The sequence below is a fragment of the Plecotus auritus genome (assembly GCF_963455305.1).
Source record: "Plecotus auritus genome assembly, chromosome: 7".
In the NCBI taxonomy this organism is placed as follows: Eukaryota; Metazoa; Chordata; class Mammalia; order Chiroptera; family Vespertilionidae; genus Plecotus; species Plecotus auritus.
In genome coordinates, this window is record NC_137774.1 from 85,358,175 (window position 1) to 85,368,453 (window position 10,279).

Here is a 10,279-nt window from a genome sequence, read left to right on the forward strand (position 1 = left end):
GAAGTACATATTGGTAGTTACAAAATAGTCATAGGGATATAAAGTACAGCAGAGGGAATATAGTCAATATTATAATAACTATGCATGGTGCCAGGTGGGTACTAGATTTATCAGGGTATATAAACGTCTAACCACTATGTTGTACACCTGAAACTAATATAAAATAATATTAAATGTCAACTCTGACAAATAAAAAATAAAATGTAATTTTTCAGAATTCAGTTTAAAAAAGAATATGTGACATATACATATGCAATAGAATATTATTCAGCAACAAAAAAGAATGAAATCTTGTCACTTTGAACAGCATGGATGGACCTTTAGTTTATTATGCTAAGTAAAATAAGTCAGACAGAGGAAGACAATTACCATGTGATTTTATTTAAATGTAGAATCTAATAAACAAAACAAATAATCAGAACAGAAACAGAGCCATAAATACAGAGAACAAACTGATGCTTGCCAAAGGGGATTAAAGTAGGGGATGGATGGTAAAAATTTATCATCGTGTCTAAAACATAATAAGTACTCTAAAAACATTATCTGTCACTATATACTCATTTAATGGGGATTGCTTCAATATTTACTGTGAAGCATTCAAATGATGTATGATACAAGTAAATTAACATTTGTTAAGCACTATCTGTGTCAGTTATAATGCTGTATACTTTACAGATTTAGGAAAGTGAAATAATCCATATTTTTTAGATGACAAGTCTGAAGGCAGAAATTTTAATTAATTTAATCCAGGTCATATAGCTCATTAATTCTGGTTGAATAAGAGGATAATATGGCATCACAATATAGAAGAGAATCTGGTCCTAGACCAAGATAGCTAGACTTCATTTTCCTGGGCATGGATATTCTTGATTAATGATGAATATTAATTGTAGCCCTGGCCGGTGTGGCTCGGTCGGCTGGATGTCATCCCATACACAGAGAGGTTGCTGGTTCGAGTCCTAGTCAGAGCACATGTCTGGGTTTAGGGCTGGCTCCCCCATAGGGGGCATGCAGGAGGCAGCCGATCAATATTTCACTCTCACATTGGTGTTTCTCTCTCCCTTTCCCTTCCTCTCTGTAAAAATCAATTAAAAATCTTTTTTTAAATGAATTGTAGTCAGATGTAAAGAAGGAGTACTCACTGATTACGTTGAGAGTGAAGGTACAGCTGAAGTTACAAAGCGTTTACAAAAATGGGAAGATTAACAGGGTGGCAGTGGTTGGGATAGATTTAAATCAAGAGCCTGAAGCAGCTGGAACACTAAGTAAGAGTTTATTGTATTAATTTGGGTATAAGGCAGTCATTTATTTTTTTAATACATTTTATTGATTTTTTACAGAGAGGAAGGGAGAGGGATAGAGAGTTACAAACATTGATGAGAGAGAAACATCGATCAGCTGCCTCCTGCACACCCCCTACTGGGGATGTGCCTGCAACCAAGGTACATGCCCTTGACCGGAATTGAACCTGGGACCCTTCAGTCCCCAGGCCGACGCTCTATCCACTGAGCCAAACCAGTTAGGGCAAGGCAGTAATTTCTTAATTTGGGAGGAGCAGGACCACAGATCTCTTTGAGAATTTAGTAAAAGCCATAGACTATATCCTCCCAGAGACCTGTAAGTATATACCAAATTTTACAAATAACATTTTGTGGAATTCAAGAGCCCTCCCTTTACACCAAAAGATATATAATGTCTAGTTGACTTACTTTTATTAATGCTAATATTAATTAGAGGTTCAAGAGGCATTATCTGCCTTCTTTATTATTAATCTTTTACCCAATGGTTTTGTTAACCATAAATATTATTCATTATGTTATTAGTGGTTGCAAAAAAAAGTTATTTTCCATTCTGTCATCCATTATGTATCAATTATTTGGTTATTCAGACATGTACTATGTATCATATTTCAGGATATAGTGATTCTTTTATTTATTGAACTATAGACTTGGTCCCCTAGAATTTCCAAAAGTAACCAATGAGGTTTCCTTTTTTTTTTTTTTTTTTAGACTTCACTTTTAAGTACCATTTGAACTCATGGATTTTTATGTAGTTTATGTTTTTCAATCCATTGCAATTATTATTCTTTTCAGGCTCACATAATCTCATCTTAATTCAGTGAGAACTCCCTTCAGGTTGACTTTCGACCTGATCCCATTTATCTCTGGTAGCTCCCTTGATATCTGACCCAAGGAGATGTCCCATGTTTAATTCATACACTTCTGCTCTAGATTGGAAGTCAGACATTTCTCAAGGATCCCTGGTTCCTTTTATTTTTTTATTTTATGTATTTATTTATTTTTTTTAAGTATATTTTATTGATTTTTTTACTGAGAGGAAGGGAGAGGGATAGAGAGTTAGAAACATCGATCAGCTGCCACCTGCACATCTCCCACCGGGGATGTGCCCGCAACCAAGGTACATGCCCTTGACTGGAATCGAACCTGGGACCCTTCAGTCCGCAGGCCGACGCTCTATCCACTGAGCCACACCGGCCAGGGCATCCCTGGTTCCTTTTAGAAAGGAATGATATATAGATACTACAATCTGGGTGCTTGGCATACCAATTGCTACTAGGTTGTCATTGCTTCTACGTTTTCTAGGAAGGAATGTGTTTGTTTTTTTTAGAAAAATAAATTATGAATTCATAATGTATTTCCAATTCAAATTTAAGATTTGGGAAGTAATTAGGGTTAAATGAGGTCATAAGGATGAGGTCCTAATCCAATGAGATTGGTGTCCATATAAAAGGAGACACCAGGATAATTCTCTCTCTCTCTCTCTCTCTCTCTCTCTCTCTCTCTCTCTCCCTCTCAGCATTCAGCTTCCAATCTCTTCAGCCTTTATTCTGTCTTCCACACTCCTACCAGAATGATCTTGAAAGCTAGCAAAACTGTTCATATTTTCCAAAGGCTCCTCATTACTTAGATGAAAAAGTGAGGTCCTTGATGAGAAATGCCTCCTGGAGTAGAGGGCTGTCTTTGTCCAGCTTCAATCCCTGCCACTCTTTCCCTCACTCCATATATTGGCAGTCCCAGACTCCTGCTTATCATACTACAATTCCCTCACATCCCAGCACTTGTGTCCATGCTCTCCTTTAAGCCTTGGGTGCCCTCCCTACATCCCATGTCCCTCTCCTCTCAAGTTCTGCTCCCCTGGCCAGGGGCTGTGTATTGATAAAGTCTCCTCTCTACAAAGTTAGACACTCCTGTCTCAAAGCTCTCATTACTCCTGCTTGTTTTATAATTCGTTCTTTACTCACCTGTTCCACCTAGAGGGTGGGTGTTTTAAGAGGAGGGGTCTCCTTTGATTCATTTTTTTTCTTTCTTGTCTCATGTCTAGCACAGAATCTGAGAATACGTTTTCCATAAATGTTTGCTAAAGAAGAAATGGGTGTCGGACAGACTAACGTATGAATAAATGATTTTCCCAGCCTTCCATCAGGTGTTGCTAAGATGTTTCAGTGATCAAAGACAATTGACCACACCCATGTTTTGGCCCTCAAATTGTACTTGTAGGCTATTGTTTTCTGTTCCTCTTAGTAATTCCCGAACAGGAGCCTAATACATTTCCAGATTTCCCTCTCTCTGAAAAGGCTTCATCACGTAGCATGCTCGTGGCCCATCTAACCCCTTTAAAATTTGCAAGTATATACGCACCCACACCGGACTTCTACCCATCTCCCATATATTGAGAAGTAACACCTAAAATCTTAAAAAAAAAAAAAAATACAAAAGTTTGTCTTAAAAGCAGTTGTGGGGACAGAAATTCTTAAGTCTCAGCATTTAGCAGCTTCTCATGTTTCAGTATTTGATGAATCAATGAAGTTCCTTTGATTTGGAAGGCTTTGTCCAACGCTTGGGAGGGAGCTCAATGGAAGAAGAGGAAACCGAACTGAATAGGAAAAGGCCACCCACACTCTCAGGGACTCTCGGCCCGCGGCTCCTTTAAGGCGTGTGAGGGGGTGGGCGGAGTCCTGCCTTTAACCCCGCCCAGAGCTGGGGAGACCTGCGACCAATGAGAGGGCGGTCCGAGGCGGAGCGACCCGCGTGCGGCGTGACGCAACCACGTCCGACCGGCTCTCCGCAGGTCGCGCGCTAGGACTTTAGGGCGTGGAGGTGAGTGCGGGCCCCGCGCCTCAGCTACAGGGGGTGGGGTCGGGGTCCCGGGGTGAAAGTCCTAGGGACGAGCCGAGTCTCCCGATCTCGGGACTGTCCACCGGAGCGGAGGGATCAGCCATCCCCAACCTTCCCCAGGCCGAGTGGGCTGTGCGCAGTATTAACTGACGGAAGTGAAAGCAGCCCTAAGTCGAGGTCTCCTTCACTGCGAGGGCACCCCTGCCGCTCCACCTAGGCCTTGCGCGCCGCGAGTAGCCCGCGGGATGGAAAGAAATAAGGCACAGCAGTAAAGGCCAGCGTTTATGCGCCTTGAGCTCCTCAGAGCACTCCTGTGAACAGGCCCTGTTGTTCCCATTTTGCAAAGGTGGGACCTGAGGCTTAGAGGAGTTAAATTTGCAGCACTGTAAACTGTACAGATGGGAGGTTGGGTAATTAAGGAACTAGGGAATCGTGTAAGCATCTCTAAAGTGGTGATTCCAGAAGGCCAACAAAAGCTGTTTTTGAACTTGGGCAGTTGTTCAAATGCATTTAGTGAGTCATAACCCCCAGGACATTAAGCTATGAATTTTGTTTTTCAGGTGACCAAAGCCACCTGAAATGTCAATAGTTCGTTCATCTGTCCATGCCAAATGGGTCGTGGGGAAAGTGATTGGGACAGCAATGCAAAAAACTGCTAAAGTGAGAGTAACGAGGCTTGTTCTGGATCCCTATTTATTAAAGGTGAGAAACATCCCTGCTTTCAGTTGGCCTTGATAAATCACCGACACATTCTGAGTTCTGAACAGAAAAACACTTCTCTACAGTAAAAATACATTGAGCACCTGCTGCATACCAGGTACTAGGCTGGTTTGTGGTTTAACAAAGCGAATTATTCATGGTGTGTACTCACATTCTAAGGACACATAGAGCTCATTTCAGTTCAATCTGGTAAGTACTGTCGTCTTTCTATGTGCAATGTACTGTGGGTGCAGAAAGCAGGACACCTTCTTTCCCAGGTTGCTGAAGGAGCGCATCCTCGATTTAGAGACATTTGAGATGAATCTTAAAAAAGGATTTTATCCAGAGGACCAGGTTGGGGGAAGTCATTCTGGCCATGCTGAGTCGTAGTTTGTGGAAGCTCTTTTAGCCATGAGAGGGTATGACATTCTACAGGAACAACAGGCATTTGGGCAAGCGTGAGCCCAGAGTTTGGCACTAAGTAGGCACAATTGAATGGCTACAAGAACAACCGGAGCTGGACTGCGAAGAGTCTTTTATGTTGTATTTTGGATTTCATCCTATAAGCAAAGGAAAGACAGACTTGGAGATGGGTAGGTATGAGGGTTGGAGGTCAGGAAATGGATAAGGAGGCTATGGAGAAAATCCAGGATGGAAACGATAAGGACCTGAACATTCCTTGGAGCAATGGGGAAAAGTAGATTTCAGAAAGGACAGAGCCCTTGCTTTGTAAGGGAGGGAGTGGGAAATGTCAAGGATGTTCTGCATTCAAGATGGTAGAAATGCCAGTTGTTATCTGGGATAAAAAACACAGGAGTAAGCTGAAAAGTGATGGCATGGTCATTGACCTTAAACTCAGAAGACTTTAGTTTGAACACTGACTCTGTAGTTTACCAGCTATGCACATTACTTAACCTCCCTCCCTGAGCCTGTTTTTCTCATCTGTAAGTGGGATTACCTGATATGGAGGGGCTGCCTTGAGGAATAGGTGATTCTAGTTATCCGTAGTTTGTTTGCAATACGTCGGGCTAGACATGGAGCTAAGTGCTTTATGTATATTATGTTTAATTCTCTTGGTATCTTTAGAGGTGCAAGTATTAGAGCCTCATTTTATGGTGGAAAAAAACTGAGCTTGGAGTTAAGTGATTTGTCCTAAATTACACTGCTAGTGGTGACAGTAGCATGTTTATGGACTGGAGAGAAGGTGCCACTGGAGAGAAGAATTTAAGTAGTGTCAAGAAGGATGGTAATTGATAGAGCAAGGGTACTGAAGATAATTCACTGGAGAGCCTGGGGACAGGATCATCTCTGGAAGTCATTGCTGTTTTCCAGAAGTTAAGCAGCTAATTTTTGTATTGGAAACCACCTTAAATATGTTATCTTCACCCCCCACCCCCAAGTCCCAGCTTTTTTTCTCTGTGCATTACTTTTTCATATTCTGTACTGCAGTGCCAGATCACAGATGGAAACTGCTCATTTGTTCTTCCTTCTCTCAACAGTATTTTAATAAACGAAAAACCTACTTTGCTCATGATGCTCTTCAGCAGTGCACAGTTGGGGACATTGTGCTTCTCAAAGCTTTACCTGTTCCACGAACGAAACATGTGAAACATGAGCTGGCTGAGATTGTTTTCAAAGTTGGACAAGTCATAGATCCAGTGTCCGGAAAACCTTGTGCAGGAACTGCCTACCTGGAGAGTCCAATCAGTTCGGAAACCACCCATCTAACCAAAACTCTGGAAGAACACAGTATCTCTTCAGAACAGTGAAGGAGGATTAGAAAAACGAGCCAGAGGGAACGGTTTATAAGTTTGCTTTATGGAAAAGAAATTCTTCTAAGTTTCATCACAAACTGATCAGTTTTTCTTCCAGTACTTATGAAATAGCTAAAAGTAAATGAATAAAGTGTTTGTTATAATTTTCCAAAAAGGTTTATGGTCATATTTCAAATTTCCTTTTCAGTGAACATGCTTTCCTGTTACACTAAATGTGCCTAGCAATCTGCTGCATTATTTTTTAAGCTGTTTTAGATGTGTGTGTGTGTTTGTTTTTTTCATTCAAAGGAATCTTGAATTTATTTTAGAACCTTTATTTGGCGAGAAGAAACCTTTTTGATACCATAAACAGATAAGATCACATAAAGTGAATATTTTTGATGGTGTATATTCAAAATTAATTTTTTTCTATGATTTAACCAATTCCAAACAGAAATAATCAACATGCTTGGGCCCTAGCTGGTTTGGCTCAGTGGATAGAGTGTCGGCTTGTGGACTAGAGGGTCCCGGGTTCGATTCTGGTCAGGGGCACATGCCCAGGTTGTGGGCTTGATCCCCAGTTGGGGGTGTTCAGGAGGCAGCCAATTGATGATTCTCTCTCATCATTGATGTTTCTATCTCTCTCTACCTCCCTTCCTCTCTGAAATCAATAAAAATATATTTTTTAAAAAAGAAAGAAAATCGGCTAAATAAAATGGACATTGATGGATTTAAAACAAAGATTTTAAAAAATAAATAATAAATATGCTTGGGGTCAGACTATCTCAGATTAAAATCTATATTAATAAGAATGTTGACATGTAGAAAATAAAACTTAAAAGTTCTGTGTTAGCCCTGACTGGTTTGGCTCAGTGGATAGAGCGTCGGCCTGGGGACTGAAGGGTCCCAGGTTCGATTCCAGTCAAGGGCATGTACCTTGGTTGCGGCACAGCCCCAGTGGGGAGTGTGCAGGAGGCAGCTGATCGATGTTTCTAACTCTCTATCCCTCTCCCTTCCTCTCTGTAAAATATCAATAAAATATATTAAAAAAAAAAAGTTCTGTGTTACTTTTTTTAATACTGTATCCTAGGCTGCATTAAATAGGAAGGAGTTCTTAAAACCTGATACATTGATGAAGTTGTAGTACTCACATGTGCACTTGAATTGGAAAGTTTCAGAATTTTGTTGCTGTCCATTAATTATGATAATTTAAACTTTGACCTGAAGAAACAGAGTTGAGTTCAGTTTTCTGGCTCCTAGGAAGAGATATGGATCATATTTCAACCTCAACTAATATGTGTATTATACAAGCACAGGGTTTCAACAATGACCACAGGCATTCCCTCTCCCTTCCCCCCCCAGGACTCTTCATGGCAAACAAAGCACATTGGTAAGAAGAAATTAGAGTAATTTCCCAAAAGTGATGAGATGGTGCTCGAACTGAATGTTAAAGGAAGCGTCTCCAGGCTAGTAGATGAGTGGTGTGGAAAGGGCATCTGAGGCAAAGGGAACAGTATCAGAGGACTGCTGGAACATTTTGAACAAGGGTGGAAATCAGATAGATAAATAGACATAGTTATCCTCTGACTGGTGGTAGATTAACATTTTTTAAAAGAATGATATAATTAGATTCACATTTCAATACAAGAAATAGCATCAGTGTAGGGAATAAACTGGAAGGGGAAAGATCAGAGGTAGGAAGACTGACCTGTTCAAAGACTGGTCCTAAGACATAAACTGAGTTGGGCAGGGAAGATAAAAAGAGGTTGGATAGATGATGTTCCAAAGCAGAACTCTCAGGGCTTGGTACCAGGGAGGGTAAGTAAAAGGGAAGCATTTAATACTGTCTACCAGTCTTCCAGGTCTCTGGCAGGTGGGGCTATGAGGTCCCAGCTATCCTGAAAGGGACAGGACACCTGTCTAAGCCATCACTAAAAGCTCAAATACTTTTAAATGTTTACATTTACTCTAGTGTATCATTTTTATCTTTTAAGATAATTTTTAAAATCGTGGTGTAAAAAGTATGCTTTAGGAAGATGACCCATATTTAGTCTATGGTGTTGGATAACCAGTCACATACCTGTGAAATAAGAGTCCACCCCCAGGAAAAAGCATTGGGTTAATGGAACTACAAAATGGAGCCCTAGCTGGTTTGGCTCAGTGGATAGAGTGTCTACCTTCAAACTGAAGGCTCCCAGGTTCAATTCCTGTCTAGGGCACATGCCTCAGTTGCAGGCTCAATCCCTGGCCCTCGTCAGGGTGCGTTGCAGAAGGCAACCAATTGATGTGTCTTATATCAATGTTTCTCTCTGTCTCTCCCCCTCCCTTCCACTCTAAAAATCAATGGAAAAGTATCCTGGGGTGAGGATTAACAAAGGAAAAAAAAATGATTGGAGAAAAATGCAGAGTGAGTGGCCTAATGCTAAATAACACAAAAGCAAGATCAGCAAAGAAATTTCTACCAAGTTTACAATTCAGGAAAATAGATTTGAAAGCATTTGTCTCCTGGAATAGAGCTGAGAATTTGGGGTATGTGTGAGAAAGTTACAAGGGCATATTGATATTACTGCCTTGAAGAGGCCCTGTCTTCTGCTGTGCAGGACTGGGACCTGTCCTTTCTGCTCTGGGGATAGTTCACGTCAGCCTCTCTTGTGGATCTATTCAGTCTCTATAGCCTCACTGAGCACAAGCCAGTTGGGATCTAGAACTCTCAGCCACACAACCTCTGTCTAGCCTCCTGCCCCTGTGTCCCTTGGCCTCCTTTACACTGGCCTTTAAGAGACAGATGCATCTCCCTGGTCTGGGCAAATCCTGATGCCACTCCTCCATACACAGGACCTGTTTCTCTCCTCCTGGCTGCCTCCCTGCCATATGAAGTTGTTCAGACATTGCCCCAGTCAGAAAACTGTACCACTTGAGCCCCAATGCTCCTTCTTGGCCTCCAATATTGCCAGCTTCAGAGATTCCCTCAGTCCACAAGCCCAATTTCTGGCCCCACCCCTTCTACAGAGACCTGCCTGGATAGCAGAGACCTCCCAGCTACCTAGTCCTAAGGGCATTCTCCTCTGGGCCGCTACAGATTTACACTGCCCTTGAAATGTTCCCTTTAATGGGTGGGCCTCTGCTGCTCTTTGTTTCTCCCCCCTTCTCTCACTAACTCCCTTTCTGCCCACATTTTCTTAGTTGCAGTTTTCATGGTTACATGTGTGGCTCTTTTATCTTGCAGCAGAAGGCACTTTCCCCAAACAGTGCCATCCTGACTCACGCCTTTGTTTAAGTTGTTTTTTCTGCTGATGGGAAATGTCCTCCCTTCCTCCACTGGTCAACTCCTCTTCCTCTGCCCTTTTGTGTCAGCTCTCTACCTTCCACTTCACAGCCACTGCCGGTTACATGCTCTCTCTTCCTTGCTCCCTTCGCATCTTGTGAACCTGTCCATTTCAACACTTGACACACTTGACCCAGTTGCTTCCCATCCTGCCCCACTGGGCTGGGATGGCTTGAGGGCAAGGATGGAGCCAGAGCCCACCAATCCTGCTGAAACGAAACCAATAGTGTAGTTCCGAGGCTGTGAGAACTTGAGTATGTTTCCATCCAGAATGCTTTTATTAAAGCTGTATGCATATGTTTATTTTTGTTTGTTTATGTTGAAAATGCAATATATATTTACATAGCACAAAATTTAAAAGGCAT

General features: G+C 41.8%; 1 protein-coding gene across 1 annotated transcript; it reads left to right on the top strand.

Moving 5' to 3' along the window:
- Positions 1 to 4,034: 4,034 nt before the first annotated feature.
- On the top strand, positions 4,035 to 7,634 carry MRPS17 (mitochondrial ribosomal protein S17). The gene is made up of 3 exons (XM_080680164.1): positions 4,035 to 4,118; positions 4,697 to 4,838; positions 6,335 to 7,634. The coding sequence occupies exons 2-3, from the start codon at positions 4,716 to 4,718 to the stop codon at positions 6,602 to 6,604; spliced, it is 393 nt and encodes a 130-aa protein (XP_080536290.1). The 5' UTR covers positions 4,035 to 4,118; positions 4,697 to 4,715; the 3' UTR covers positions 6,605 to 7,634.
- The last annotated feature ends 2,645 nt before the right edge of the window (positions 7,635 to 10,279 follow it).

Excerpts from the sequence above, each read along its gene's own strand:
- MRPS17 (XM_080680164.1), top strand. The coding sequence starts at position 4,716 with ATGTCAATAGTTCGTTCATCTGTCCATGCCAAATGGGTCGTGGGGAAA. Across the intron at positions 4,839-6,334 it reads TGGATCCCTATTTATTAAAG|TATTTTAATAAACGAAAAAC; the intron begins GTGAGAAACATC and ends TTCTCTCAACAG.